The sequence below is a fragment of the Haematobia irritans genome, chromosome 2 (genome assembly GCF_050003625.1).
Source record: "Haematobia irritans isolate KBUSLIRL chromosome 2, ASM5000362v1, whole genome shotgun sequence".
NCBI classification, from domain to species: Eukaryota; Metazoa; Arthropoda; class Insecta; order Diptera; family Muscidae; genus Haematobia; species Haematobia irritans.
The window spans coordinates 141,885,255-141,902,076 of NC_134398.1; the positions used below are offsets into that span (position 1 = coordinate 141,885,255).

The 16,822-nt window shown below is 34.9% G+C and overlaps 1 protein-coding gene across 1 annotated transcript in view; it reads right to left on the reverse strand.

Moving 5' to 3' along the window:
* Positions 1-16,362, reverse strand: part of fs(1)M3 (female sterile (1) M3) — a 28,100-nt gene extending 11,738 nt beyond the window's left edge. The window contains exons 1-7 of the mRNA XM_075296356.1: positions 16,150-16,362; positions 15,691-16,086; positions 15,365-15,633; positions 9,457-9,592; positions 8,916-9,387; positions 8,215-8,862; positions 7,686-8,159 (exon numbers count right to left, since the gene is read on the reverse strand). Coding sequence (XP_075152471.1) covers positions 7,686-8,159; positions 8,215-8,862; positions 8,916-9,387; positions 9,457-9,592; positions 15,365-15,633; positions 15,691-16,086; positions 16,150-16,194 — 2,440 coding nt within the window. The 5' untranslated portion in view covers positions 16,195-16,362. The remainder of the gene's footprint in view (positions 1-7,685; positions 8,160-8,214; positions 8,863-8,915; positions 9,388-9,456; positions 9,593-15,364; positions 15,634-15,690; positions 16,087-16,149) is intronic.
* Between the last annotated feature and the right edge of the window lie 460 nt (positions 16,363-16,822).

Genomic DNA, 16,822 nt, shown 5'->3' on the forward strand with positions numbered 1-16,822 from the left:
CAAGCGGTTTTATTTTTAAACTGGGCGAAGCTACAATCAGTTATGCCAGTCGAAAACAAGAAAACGTGACTCTATCCTCAACTGAGGCCGAATTGGTGGCATTAGCCGAGGCATCTCAAGAAATGTTGTGGATACTTCAACTGTTATCCGAACTTGGAATTACCGTAAAGACTCCTGTATTATTTGAAGACAATCAAAGCTGTCTCAAGATTATCCAAGAAGAAAAGATTAATCCAAGAAGCAAACATATTGATGTTAAATACTACTTTGTACGCGATTTATTTAAATCTAACAGAATACGATATGAGTATTGTTCAACTGAAAATATGTTAGCTGATATATTTACCAAACCATTGCAGAAAACTAAGATTTGTAAATTTAGAAATTTAATTGGAATTTCGAATTAAACTTTACATTATCAACTTTACTATAAATAGCGTATATTATGCCTCACATTGAGAAGGGGTGTTGATATGCACTGTGCAGCATATTATACTTTGGTTTTAAATATTTATTATTGTGTATATATCGAAGTATGCTTTTGATAATATGTATATTGTATAAAATAAATTTTTCTTTATCCTTTGTTCTGGTGCCTTTGAAATAAAAACTATTATTCGATATCACTGCGCGAATCTATTCTTTTAATAGTTAGATACCATCATAAACCGATCATAACCGGATCGGATTAATTTTGCTCCTCTAAGAGGCTCCGGTGGTCAAATCTGCGGATCGGTTTATATGGGGACTATATATAATTATGGACCGATATGGACCCATTTTTGCATGGTTGTTAGAGACCATATACTAAAACCACGTACCAAGTTTTAACCGGATCGGATTAATTTTGCTCCTCCAAGAGGCTCCGGAGGTCAAATCTGGGGACCGGTTTATATGGGGACTATATATAATTATGGACCGATATGGACCCATTTTTGCATGGTTGTTAGGGACCATATACTAAAACCACGTACCAAGTTTTAACCGGATCGGATTAATTTTGCTCCTCCAAGAGGCTCCGGAGGTCAAATCTGGGGATCGGTTTATATGGGGACTATACGTATGTTAAAAGTGGTCCAATAAGGCCCATTTGCAATACCATCTGACCTACATCAATAACAACTACTTATGCCAAGTTTCAAGTCGATAGCTTGTTTCGTTCGGAAGTTGGCGTGATTTCAAAAGACGGACGGACAGCCGGACAGACGGACAGACGGACGGACATGCTTAGATCGACTCAGAATTTCACCACGACCCAGAATATACATATATACTTTATGGGGTCTTAGAACAATATTTCTATGTGTTACAAACGGAATGACAAAGTTAATATACCCCATCCTATGTTGGAGGGTATAAACATTGAAGTTTTTGATCAAATATTTGTGGTTAGTGCAATTTATTTGTGCAATTTTTATACCCTCCACCATAGGATGGGGGTATATTAACGTTGTCATTCCGTTTGTAACACATCGAAATATTGCTCTAAGACCCCATAAAGTATATATATTCTGGGTCGTGGTGAAATTCTGAGTCGATCTAAGCATGTCCGTCCGTCCGTCCGTCTGTCCGTCCGTCTGTGGAAATCACGCTAACTTCCGAACGAAACAAGCTATCGACTTGAAACTTGGCACAAGTAGTTGTTATTGATGTAGGTCGGATGGTATTGAAAATGGGCCATATCGGACCACGTTTACGTATAGCCCCCATATAAACCGATCCCCAAATTTGGCTTGGGGAGCCTCCCGGAGCAGCAAAATTCATCCGATCCGGTTGAAATTTGGTACGTGGTCTTAGTATACGGTCTCTAACAACCATGCAAAAATTGGTCCATATCGGTCCATAATTATATATAGCCCCCATATAAACCGATCCCCAGATTTGACCTCCGGACACTTTTGGAGGGGCAAAATTCATCCGATCCGGTTGAAATTTAGAACGTGGTCTTAGTATACGGATTTTAACAACCATGCAAAAATTGGTCCATACCGGTCCATAATTATATATAGCCCCCATATAAACCGATCCCCAGATTTGAACTCCGGAGCCTCTTGGAAGAGCAAAATTCATCCGATCCAGTTGAAATTTGGTACCTGATGTTAGTTTACGGCCTCTCATAACCATGCAAAAATTGGTCCATATCGGTCCATAATTATATATAGTTCCCATATAAACCGATCCCCAGATTTGAACTCCGGAGCCTCTTGGAAGAGCAAAATTCATCCGATCCAGTTGAAATTTGGTACATGGTGTTAGTATATGGTCTCTAACAACCATGCAAAAATTGGTCCATATCGGTCCATAATTATATATAGCCCCCATATAAACCGATCCCCAGATTTGACCTCCGGACACTTTTGGAGGGGCAAAATTCATCCGATCCGGTTGAAATTTAGAACGTGGTCTTAGTATACGGATTTTAACAACCATGCAAAAATTGGTCCATACCGGTCCATAATTATATATAGCCCCCATATAAACCGATCCCCAGATTTGAACTCCGGAGCCTCTTGGAAGAGCAAAATTCATCCGATCCAGTTGAAATTTGGTACCTGATGTTAGTTTACGGCCTCTCATAACCATGCAAAAATTGGTCCATATCGGTCCATAATTATATATAGTTCCCATATAAACCGATCCCCAGATTTGAACTCCGGAGCCTCTTGGAAGAGCAAAATTCATCCGATCCAGTTGAAATTTGGTACATGGTGTTAGTATATGGTCTCTAACAACCATGCAAAAATTGGTCCATATCGGTCCATAATTATATATAGTTCCCATATAAACCGTCCCCAGATTTGACGTCCGGAACCTCTTGGAGGAGCAAAAGTCATCCGATACGGTTGAAATTTGGTACATTTTGTCAATATATGGCCTCTAACAGCCATGTAAAAATTGGTCCATATCGGTCTTTAGTTATATATAGCCGATGACTTATTACACAAAAATTGGTCCATATCGCCAAAAATAATCTACCAAAACTTTATTTCCATAGAAAATTTTGTCAAATTTTATTACTATAGAAAGTTTTGTCAAAATTTCATTTCTATAGAAAGTTTTGTCAAAAGTTTATTTCTATACAAATGTTTGTCAAACTTTATTTCCATAGAAAATTTTGTCAAAATTTTATTTCTATAGAAAATTTTGTAATCTACCTAAACTTTATTTCCATAGAAAATTTTGTCAAATTTTATTACTATAGAAAGTTTTGTTAAAATTTCATTTCTATAGAAAGTTTTGTCAAAAGTTTATTTCTATAGAAATGTTTGTCAAAATTTTGTTTCTATAGAAAATTTTGTAAAAAATTTATTTCTGTAGAAAATTTTGTCAACATTTTATTTCTATACAAAATTTTGTCAAAATTTTATTTCTATACAATATTTTGTCAACATTTTATTTCTATAGAAATTTTTTGTCAAAATTGTATTGCTATAGAAAATTTTGTCAACATTTTACTTCCATAGAAAATTTTGTCAACATTTTATTTCTATAGAAAATTTTGTCAAGTTTTTATTTCTATAGAAAATTTTGTCAAATTTTTATTTCTATAGAAAAATTTTTTTTATGTCTATAGAAAATTTTGTCAAGGTTTCATTTCTATAGAAAATTTTGTCAAAATTTTATTTCTATAGAAAATTTTGTCAAACTAGATTATATACTAATCGGCCTTTTTTTGTTTAATATATACCCCGTATGGGCTAACTTACAATTTAGAAGACAGTGTTAAAAAGTTTTACGATACCTTGCCGTCGGCAAGTGTTATCGCAACCCAAGTAATTCGATTGTGGATGACAGCCTTTAGTAGAAGTTCCTACGCAATCCATGGTGGAGGGTACATAAGATTCGGCCTGGCCGAACTTACGGCCGTATATACTTGTTTTATTTTATCAAATGACCGAGATATTTTGAAAAAAAAACGAACAAAATTTTTAACACAATCGCCGTTTTGGGAATTTTGAAAGTTGTGTCGAGAAAATCTAAATTTTCGTAAAATGTGTAGAATCGCTCAAACTCTTCATCACTGGAGGAATATGTGACTCATAGTTGATCAGAGCAGGTTTAGTCCAAAAAATAGCAGGCAAGTGAAACTTTATAAAGCCCTTGTTATAGGGATAGAGTGATAAAAAACGGGGTTTTTGAAAGTCGGGTTTTATCAGTTTTAAAAACCCGGACTTTTTTCCAAAACCGGTGGACGGTATTTTTTAACCAAATAACAGACATAACCGGTTCAACCGGTTTTCTTAAAAGCACGTAATTTTGAAAGGAAACATTTATTTTATTGGCACAACAAATCAACGAAAAAAATGATTCGATAATTTATTAAAAGTTGGACACATCTCACACATACAGTTTGCTGAATAATCCATTTCACATATAGGCCGATTTTGCATATATTCCGTTTGTTATTGTGCTGATCAAAAGAAATCGATACAAGTATATACGGCCGTAAGTTCGGCCAGGCCGAATCTTATGTACCCTCCACCATGGATTGCGTAGAAACTTATACGAAAGACTGTCATCCACAATCGAATTACTTGGGTTGTGGCATATTAAAACTTCTTAACATCGTTTTCTAAATTGGGATGAATTTTGCTCTTCCAAGCGGCTCCGGAGGGCCAATCTGGGGATCGGTTTATATGGGGCCTATATATAATTATTGACCGATTTCGACCAATTTTTGCATGGGTGTTTGAGGCCATATATTAACACCACGTACCAAATTTCACCTGAATCAGATTAATTTTGATCTTCCAAGAGGCTGCGGAGGTCAAATCTGGTGATCGGTTTATATGGGGGCTATATATAATTATGGACCGATGTGGACCAATTTTTGCATGGTCATTAGAGACCATATACTAACACCATGTAACAAATTCCAACCTGATCGGATGAAACTTGCTTCTCCTAGAGCAATCGCAAGCCAAATTTGGGGGTCCGTTTATATGGGGGCTATATGTAAAAGTGGACCGATGTGGACCAATTTTTGCATGGTTGCTAGAGACCATATACTAACACCATATACCAAATTTCAGCCAGATGGGATGAAATTTGCTTCTCTTAAAGTAATCGCAAGACAAATTTGGGGGTCCGATATGGCCCATTTGCAATACCATCCGACCTACATCAATAGCAACTACTTGTGCCAAGTTTCAATTCGATAGCTTGTTTCGTTCGGAAGTTAGCGTGATTTCAACAGACGGGCGGACGGACGGACATGCTCAAATCGACTCAGAATTTCACCACGACCCAGAATATATATACTTTATGGGGTCTTAGAGCAATATTTCGATGTGTTACAAACGGAATGACAAAGCTAATATACCCCCATCCTATGGAGGGTATAATAAAATATTTAAGATATAGTCCACAATAATATTAAATTGTGGCAACATCATCAAAAATGCGCTAGATTGGCAGTATTGGTACATATTAAGAAAACAGGGAAATCCCATCTTTTTTACCTCAAACTACATTAACAAAAGTGCTTTATGAGTACACAAAATAAATTGTCTTTTTCTTATTTTCTGTTTATCGTCCTATTCCTGGAAATGTGTGAAAACACTTTTTTATATACCAAAGTGGCATATAAATGAATTTGCTTAACTGTCGAATTTCACTTATAGTCCAAAAAAATTGTGCAACTATTGGTGTGGACTATAAGCGAAAACTACAGTATATATTTACACTGGTAGAAAAAGGCGGTACGTGGCCATTACCATTTGGTATTAATTGATTGGTTCACGTTACCCTCTAATTTTGATACCACTTTCTATCAAATCATTTACATCCGGTATTATTGTGGTATTAACTATCACATACCCGTAGCATATGATATGTCGCCGTTGCTAAAAACTAAGTTGTCGCCTTAGTAGTTTAGTTTGTTCACATAAAGTAAATAGACGCGTTAATTGCAATATTTCTTGGAAAACATGATGACTGAAAAACTAAATTTGTGGATATAGCGAAGTATTCGTAAGTATAAAATGTTTTAGTATTATTAATCTTTACTAATTCGGAACCATTCTCTCATTAGATACGTAAGAGACATACAAATCTCACAACAGACAGCTTGAGGCATGCAGAGCCAGTGATGGGACATAAAATTCAAAGAATAGTTTTGCATGAAAAAAGTGGTGAAGTGTATGTACTATGTATTTTATAAATGTATTAAAGGAAAAGGCATTGTTACGTGTGTTTTATTGAACTAATATGTATTATAACAATAAATACCGGTTTGTATTAAACCCAATACCGTTTTGGTATTATTTGGTAATACCACACTGTTTATACGTCAATAACTTAATGGTATAAATATTAATACCGCTTAGGTATTATGTTTAATACCATTTTGGTATTTTCATAATACCATATGGTACTTTCATGCTTTGCGTACCGCCTGTACCGTTCGGTATTGATATTGTACCATACGGGGTTGGCTAACTATCAATAACGTACGGTATCGATTTGAGCCCGTATGGTAATAATTTTTCTATGGGTGTAGAAGCGTTTTTATTGCAGTTTATTAAAATATCCAGATGTATTTGCTTAAGTTTGGTATTAATTTGGCAATTCTACAATGAAAATATAAAAACCGAAAGCCGATTGTTGAGGCATTGAAAACACCGGTTCTACCGGTCCACCGCGTTTTCGGTGTAAGAAGAAAACCCGGTTCACCGGTTTCTATCCTCCGGTTTCGATCGCCCTAGATATGACGAATGTATATCCTGTTTGTCATTAAGAAGAATTCCCACTTACGTTCATACTAGAGATGAATATGACCCCAATGATAATCCAACATAATTTTACTCTTTGATGTGATAGCAGAGTAGTCCTCAAATTTGCACTCAGGGAACATCCCATCCTATTCGTTCTTGATCTGGGCGCAGAGTAACAGATCCATAGCCCAATAAGTTGACGAGAAACACAACCTATGCGAAGGATTAATGACTACCTCACAGTACTTGGGGACTTCTTTGTCAACTGCAATCTTAATCTTTTGCCATCCTAAGATTCTTGGCATTACGTTTGACAGTCTGTTCCTCTTTGTTAAACACGCGAAAATGGTTCTAAGAAAGTTGGAAGTAGAAACACATTGGCTGGTAGGACTTAGCTACTATCTGACATCTCCAGGTACCTAAACAGTTACTTCTGACTTCTGAACCCATAAATTCAAGATGAAACCCCGAAGTGGACTTTCGCTTCACATCACAAGGCATGTCTTGGCGTGTCCTGAAAAAATAACAGAAATGCATTTCGCTTTTTTCGAACTGGAAATAGACGCTTAATAAGTAAAACTTAACCAACTTGTAATCAAATACAAGCGAGAAAAGTGTTACAAGCCAGTGGAAGACATCGATCTCGGACCCAAGCGAATGTGGATTATGATTTGTAATCCATCAAACTCTAAACGAAAAGATAACATCTGCAAACTCCGGACACCGCCCTATCGTCTGCAGGTATCTTGTCAAACTCCATACTATACCGAGCACCGAGGCAAAAAGTTCTCAAAGATCCCAACAAGTATTGTCCCAAATAACCGCCTACAAGAGTGCTAAAACACATTAAAGAGGATGGCGCCAGATTCCTGGCCCATATCATCAATCTATGCATCAGCGCCCTTAAAATGCAAATGTTGTTCATTTCCCCTTAGATAACCCCGTAAAGTCATGTAAATCAGTACTTACTTTCAACATATGCATCCCTTCCACTGAAAACAATATCGTCTTCGAATTTTAGGCCATTCACTGTATCCGCTTTCAGGTCCTTAACGAAAAATCTTGAAATTAACAATTTTGAATTCACCACTTGAGGTTGACGTAAATTAAAGAGGTTATCGACGGCAAGCTGATTAAGAAATTCAACTGTTAAATGGTCAATATGCAAATCCGATTGGAAATGCAAACTACCATTTACAACTACATCACGATTTTTCAAAAATACTGCTTCATAAAAGCTGGACCAAGGTACACCATTAATAGAAGCCACATTCAAGTGTTTAGATTCCATGGATGGTGTAAGACCATAATAAAGATCTGGTATAAATTGGCGAATGCTGCGATTATATGATTGCGGTAAAACCAATTCTTTGGCATTTAAAAGTTGAGTTTTTATTTTGTTCGTAATCAGAAGACGGCTTGAGGAGCGATTTGAAGAAAATCCTGTAACAAAAAAAATGTCATAAATAAAGAATATTGAGGTATTTTCTCTTTTCACCTTTTATAATATCTCCAGAAAATATCAGATTTTTCACTTTTATCTTTCTGGCCTTCAAATGATTTTTTAAATTTCCTGTTTTCGTATCAGAAGATGAAGGCCTATAGTGAGAACGTTTTTCTCTTTGTCCGCCTGCCGAAAATCTCTGCCTTAATTCGGAGACCTTTTCCAAGATTTCCGTAGGACTCTTCAAGGACTTATCGATCATTCTTATTTGACCAACTTGTCCATTATTTATGACCACCGGCGAGTTGAGACTGACTTCACGTTTTGTATTTGGTCTTAGTATGTCCCCAAACTGCCGTATCATACCTTCAAAGGGATTTTCGGGTGCAGGTTCTTCTTCTTGCGGTGGTTGTATCACATCTATCATCCTATTGAAAATATTTGTACTAGATTTATCATCCGTATTGGGATCTATCACATCTACCATGCGATGAAATAAAGAAATGAATCTCTCTCTGGCTTCTTCCTCTTCAGATTTAGGAGGTTCAAACATATCTCTCATTCTTGTAAATATATTTGGTGAAGTCTTTTTACGGGTGGGGGGACTAAATAACTGTTCAAAAAAGTTTTTTGGACGTTCGGGAAGATAGCTTCGGAACTGTTCAGCTAAAGCTACCAAAAATTTTTTCTGTGTGTCGGAATCTGAAATCAAAACTGTTTTAAATATTCACTTATATTGGATTTATTGAACTCACCTTCCGTGGCCCTGGTCTTTCTAAATCCTTTTCCCAATTCAATTTCAATGACACGTATTAGAAATCTATAGGGCGTTTTAGATATCACCAATACAAAATCCTCTCCTGTCAATCCAATGTGTCCCACAAGTTGCGTAATACTTGTAAGATCCGATGTAAAACTTCCATAGGAATCCAACTGATGATCTGGAAATATCATAATTTTATTCTGCTGTGATGCCATTACAAATCTTGAATTGGCATTTAAATGATCAAATAAAAATTCCTTGGCTGTACGTTCTTTGAACATTTCAAAATAACCATTTTCGGCTTGAAGATAAGATCGACAATAGCTTTGTTTGCCAGAGCATGTCACAATTAGATTTTGCTTCTGGAATGTAATGCAATGGACCATTAAAGAGTCTACAGCTAAAGTTTGTATATTTTGAAGACGTAAAGATTCGGAAACGATTTTGTAAATATTCAATATTGTCTGGAAAGGGAAGACGATAAAAATAACTTTGAATTCTTGATTGGGTACATTCGAATAGCTCATATTTACCTTCGCTTGATTTTTTATTACTTTCCCAGTAATCAAATATTTAGAAGCCTCTGTACCCATTATATTTACAACACTTAAACCTGGTACAGTCAATTCTTCCAGATCAGTGAAACCCATTGTCGACCATCTAAATGTCCTGTGTATTAAAAAAGAAACTTTGTAAAAAATGTATCCCTGATATACAAAAAACTTAAAAACTTCGAATTTACATTATTCCTTCGATAATCTTGTCTACATACAGAGAAAAAAATATCCACAAAATATTTTTTCAATTAAAAAATCAATTGATACAATTAACATTTTAATTAAACTAGAATCATTAAGCCAATTAAGTGAATAATTGAAATTTTAAAATTTTTAATTAACAACAAGTATATACGGCCGTAAGTTCGGCCAGACCGAAGCTTATGTACCCTCCACCATGGATTGCGTAGAAACTTCTACTGAAGACTGTCATCCACAATCGAATTACTTGGGTTGCGGTAACACTTGCCGATGGCAAGCTATCTTAAAACTTCCTAACACCGTCTTCTAAATTACAAGGTAGTCCATACGTACACTGAAAAAAATATTGTCGTGAGTCCAAAGATTTCATGTCTTTAAAATACGAATGCAAATTTTGCTTAGTGTAGAAGACGCATTTCTCTAATATAAAGTTTTTCCTTGTCCAAAAGTCGATAATCTTTTCAATGAAGTCGTATTGTCCTTATAATTAAGTGATTTGACTTAAAAATGGGTATCATAACATGAAAGAAAATATGTTTGGGCTAAGGTCAACTTAACTTTAATAATTCAGAAAAAATCTTTAAATTTAATGAAATTGTCTTTAAATTTGTTGTTATTTTGCATCTTGACTACAAAGCAAAAAATCGTTCAAATATAGGACATGTTTTTCAACACTTTATTTTAACGACGTTTTTTACTTGAAAAATAGCATAATTTCTACTGGAAGTCAAGTCTTAATTTGGAAAATAAAGTTGTCGTTAACTCGTTTTTAAAGGTCTTTGATAGTATATGAAGAAAAAAAGCTGAAAAAGCGAAAAATTAAAATTTGCTGCCTAGAAGCAAGTACATAAAACCCAAATTTAAAAGAGAATTCTGTCTTAAACGTATCCTTACTTGTATTCTCCGCTTCTTTGGTTCGGAATCAATACCAAAATTTTTAAAGTAAAGACAAAATCCTTGGAACCGGGCATGCTTTTTTTTCAGTGTAGTATATATTAAACTAAAAAAGGCCGATTAAATACGTATATAATTAAGTTTAAAGTTTCTATAAAAATAAAATTTTGACAAAATAAAATTTTGACAACATTTTCTATAGAAGTAAAATTTGGAAAAAAATTTTTATAGAAATAAAATTTTGACACAATTTTCTATAGAAATAAAATTTTGACAAAATTTTCTATAGAAATAAAATTTTGACATAATTTTCTATAGAAATAAAATTTTGACAAAATTTTCTATAGAAATAACATTTTGACAAAATTTTCTATAGAAATAAAATTTTGACAAAATTTTCTATAGAAATAAAATTTTTACAAAATTTTCTATAAAAATAAAATTTTGACAAAATTTTCTATAGAAATAAAATTTTGACAAAATTTTCTATAGAAATAAAATTTTGACAAAATGTTCTATAGAAATACATTTTGACAATGTTTTCCATAAAAATAAAATTTTGGTAGATTATTTTTGGCTCCATGAATATGAACCGATATGGATCAATTTTTATGTGATTGGGGTTCGGCTATATATAACAATAGACCGATATGGACCAATTTTGGCATGGATATTAGCGGCCTTATACTAACATCACGTTGCAAATTTCAATCACGTTGCAAATTTCAACCTCCAAGAGGCTCCGGAGGACAAACCTGGGAATCGATTTATATGGGGGCTATATATAATTATGGACCGATATGGACTAATTTTTGCATGGTCATTAGAGAACATATACCAACACCATGTACCAAATTTCAGCCGGATCGGATGAAATTTTCGTTTCTTAGAGGCTCTGCAAGCCAAATCGGGGGATCGGTTTATATGGGGGCTATATATAATTATGGACCGATGTGGACCAATTTTTGCATGGTCATTAGAGAACATATACCAATACCATGTACCAAATTTCAGCCGGATCGGATGAAATTTGCTTCTATTAGAGGCTCCGCAAGCCAAATCGGGGGATCGGTTTATATGGGGGCTATATAATTATGGACCGATGTGGACCAATTTTTGCATGTTTGTTAGAGACCATATACTAACACCATGTACCAAATTTCAGCCGGATCGGATGAAATTTTCGTTTCTTAGAGGCTCCGCAAGCCACATCGGGGGATCGGTTTGTATGGGGGCTATATATAATTATGGACCGATGTGGACCAATTTTTGCATGGTCATTAGAGAACATATACCAATAATATGTACCAAATTTCAGCCGGATCGGATGAAATTTGCTTCTATTAGAGGCTCCGCAAGCCAAATCGGGGGATCGGTTTATATGGGGGCTATATAATTATGGACCGATGTGGACCAATTTTTGCATGGTCGTTAGAGACCATATACTAACACCATGTACCAAATTTCAGCCGGATCGGATGGAATTTTCGTTTCTTAGAGGCTCCGCAAGCCACATCGGGGGATCGGTTTGTATGGGGGCTATATATAATTATGGACCGATGTGGACCAATTTTTGCATGGTCATTAGAGAACATATACCAATACCGTGTACCAAATTTCAGCCGGATCGGATGAAATTTGCTTCTGTTAGAGGGTCTGCAAGCCAAATTTGGGGGTCCGTTTATATGGGGGCTATACGTAAAAGTGGACCGATATGGCCCATTTGCAATACCATCCGACCTACATCAATAACAACTACTTGTGCCAAGTTTCAAGTCGATAGCTTGTTTCGTTCGGAAGTTAGCGTGATTTCAACAGACGGACGGACGGACATGCTCAGATCGACTCAGAATTTCACCACGACCCAGAATATACATACTTTATGGGGTCTTAGAGCAATATTTCGATATGTTACAAACGGAATGACAAAGTTAATATACCCCCATGCTATGGTGAAGGGTATAACAAGGAAAGTCTAAAGTCGGCCGGGGCCGACTATATTATACCCATCACCCAATACCAAAATTGTTGACGCCATTATAACACCTTCAAATTTGTTGGGAGCTATATAAAGGTTTATATTCCCATATAGAAATATTTAAATATGAAGCGACTTGGACAAATTTGTTTAAACTTTTACAAAATCTCTAGTCTCAAAATTTAAATTGGTTAATGACAGGGACGGACCATAATGTTAGAAAAACAAGTAAGGAAAGTCTAAAGTCGGGCGGGGCCGACTATATTATACCCTGCACCACTTTGTAGATCTAAATTTTCGATACCAAATGTGCTGGGGGCTATATATAAAGGTTTGTCCCAAATACATACATTTAAATATCACTTGACCTGGACAGAATTTGATAGACTTTTACAAAATCTATAGACTCAAAATTTAAGTTGGCTAATGCACTAGGGTAAAAAAAATATGGGAAACATTTAAATCTGAAGCAATTTTAAGGAAACTTCGCAAAAGTTTATTTATGATTTATCGCACGATATATATGTATTAGAAGTTTAGGAAAATTAGAGTAATTTTTACAATTTTTCGACTAAGCAGTGGCGATTTAACAAGGAAAATGTTGGTATTTTGACCATTTTTGTCGAAATCAGAAAAACATATATATGGGAGCTATATCTAACTCTGATCCGATGTCAACCAAATTTGGCACGCATAGCGACAATGCTACTTCTACTCCCTGTGCAAAATTTCAACTAAATCGGAGTTAAAAATTGGCCTCTGTGGGCAAATGAGTGTAAATCGGGCGAAAGCTATATATGGGAGCTATATCTAAATCTGAACCGATATTGCTGATATTTTGCAAGTTTTTCGAGACTCATAAAATATTCGGATGTACGGAATTTGAGGAAGATCGGTTGACATACACGTCAATTATGACCAGATCGGTGAAAAATATATATGGCAGCTATATCTAAATCTGAACCGATTTTTTCCAAAATCAATAGGGATCGTCTTTGAGCCGAAACAGGACCCTATACCAAATTTTAGGACAATCGGACTAAAACTGCGAGCTGTACTTTGCACACAAAAATACATCAACAGACAGACAGACAGACAGACGGACAGACAGACAGACAGACAGACGGACATCGCTAAATCGACTCAGAATTTAATTCTAAGACGATCCATATACACTACTTGACTACACTACTAATTGTACTCCCAGTGCAAAATTTCAACCAAATTGGGGAAAAACTCCGGCTTCTGGTCCATATCGGGCGAAAGATATATGGGAGCTATATCCAAATCTGAACCGATTTCAATAGAATTTCGCACACTTGACTATAGTACTAATTGGTCTTCTTGTGCAAAATTTTAAGTAAATTAGGGTAAAACTCTGGCTTCTGGGGCCATATAAGTCCATATCGGGCGAAATATATTTATATGGGAGCTATATCTAAATCTGAACCGATTTCTTCCAAAATCAATAGGGATCTATTCTGAGCCAAAACACATACTTTTCCAAATTTGAAGTCGATTGGACTAAAACTGCGACCTAGACTTTGATTACAAAAATGTGTTCACGGACAGACGGACATCGCTAAATCGACTCAAGAGCCCACCCTGAGCATTTTTGCCAAAGACACCACGTGTCTATCTCGTCTCCTTCTGGGTGTTGCAAACAAATGCACTAACTTATAATACCCTGTTCCACAGTGTGGAGCAGGGTATAAAAATGCAAATAAGAAAATACAAACATGTATGGATCTATCCAAAGATTATAGATTTGAGGAAGATGGGAGATTGACTTGCGTCATACCAAATGTTGCATTTACCAGATTAGTTTAATACATGTTTGTAATCTTTTAGTTGTTTTTCGTTTTTATTTTTTAAATGAAAAATTTAATTTTCTTAGTTAAACAATGTTACATTTTAGGCAACAACAAAAATTACATCTTCCCCTTTATGGAAATTTATTTCGTGGACTTAATTTCTTTTTATTTGCATTTTAATGCTATGTCAATACTTGTCGTATACGCGTTTGGTTCGAGTATTAAACTAATGTGGTAAATGGTTTGATGTGCTCAGTAGCCAATCTCCCATCTTCTGTAATCTATAATCTTTGGCGCCGTCAATGCAACATTTGGTATGACGCATGCCAATTTCCCATATCCTAAAGTATATTGTCTTTGATTTGACTCATTCCATTTTATCTTCTTTATTGTCTTTGTTCCGAATGTCCTATAAAAATTCAAACCATTTGTAACCGCTTACAAACAAACTTGTGCAGATATCTATTAATATAAACCAAAGACAATACATATATGGGAAATTGGCATACGCCACACCAAATGTTGCATTAACGGTGTTAGTTTCATACATGTTTGTAATTTTTTATTTGTTTTTCGTTTTTATTTTTTAAATGAAAAACTTAATTTTCTTAATGAAACAATGGTAATTTTAGGCAACAATAAATATATTACATTTTCCCCTTTATGGAAATTTATTTCCTGCACTTAATTTCTTTGTATTTGCATTTTAATGCTATTTATGTCAATACTTTTCGTATACGCGTTTGGTTCGATAAACGAAAAGTATGGACCTAACACCGTAAATGGTTTGATGTGCTCAGTAGACGATTTCCCATCTTCCTATGTGTATTGTCGTTGATATAAACGGATCAGATTTGTGATGTGGTCAATGAGCAGGACTTTAGGAAATTTTTAATTACTGTAATTCAAAGTAACTATATATGTTACAATAGGAATCATTCAATTACAGTCATATATTTTCTTGCATACTTCATCCTGTGTATATTGTATTTTATACCTGATTTTTCCATGAAGTTTTGAAAAATTTACCGCAGCAATAATCATAATTTCATCATTTGATATGGAAATCAAACTTAATTTCTGCAGTTTTCCATATATAGACACTTGCTGTATGGGTTGGAATGTGGGTGGTATATCGAAATACATTCTGCTGGGGTCTTTCAGTATTTCAGCGCGATTTTCCAGAATATCTTTACGTATATAATATACCTCAAAATATTCATCTAACGCCACTACCAGTAAGTAGTGACCTTGCCAAGAAATCATCTAAATGGAAGGACCCATTAACAAATATTGAAATTTTATATAGACATCACAACATACCTCTACTCCTAAGGGTTCGATTATTTTCACATTCCCCTCCAAATAGGCCATTAAGCTCAGACGTTTCTCCTGACGTCCCAAAAACAATTGATAAAATTCATGACCATGTAATACAAACATTTCCCTATCTTCGGCATTCTGAACGATATGAATATTATGTTCAATTTGTATATCAATATCCAAATAGGGTAATAGAAAATTTATTTCGTTAGAATTTGTTCGAAAATTCCTTACACCAACATCATCGTAATAATGTGAAGCTAATTGAGGTCCTAATTGAGCATAGGACAGTTGAGGTAATTGTAATTCCAAGGGACAAGGCGGTGGTGGTATTTCTGGTAACCAAACTGGGGTATACGGATGGAATTGTTGTTGTTGTACGAAATCAGCATAGATCTGAAAGTGGATGGCTAAAATTATGACATTCATTCTATTTCAAATGATTCTGTCCATACATACCCTTGCAATGAGGCATATAATTAATAAGATTTTAATTATAAACATTTTCGGAATAGGGATTTCTTGAAAATCATCTATATATCTCTTCTTCTGAACTCGTTTTGTACTTTTTCTTAATCAGTTAATATGTCTTCTCACCTTGATATCTCAATTGATGGATGACAACATAACATCATTTGCTCTCTGTTGTAGATTTAGCAGTTGTAAATTAACGGATTTTATTATACAGCCTATTGAAAGTAATGAGAGAATTAGAGCATCATCACATTGTAAGGAAAATGAGATTAAATATGTCTTATGACATGGGATCACCTTAAACTTGAGAGCTGAATATATGCACCCAGAAAAATAAATATGTAAGTCATTGCAAGCATTTTTATGATATGATATGATGAGTTGATTCGGAAGCATTCGGCTTTGGAAAAAGTATAATAGAAAATATCTCACAACTAGAAATTATAACGTTAGCTTAATGTGTAAAGGTGCTAAGTCAACCTTTTACAAAAAATTGGATTAATATTCAGATCGACAGATAAATCAAAATAAAATATACTATAAATAAATTATAAAATATATTAAATATATGTTTTTATCTTTATTTAGTAATGATGTGCAAAAGTGCTAAGTCAGCACCTGTCAAAATACACGTGCTAACAGAGCCATGTGAAAATAG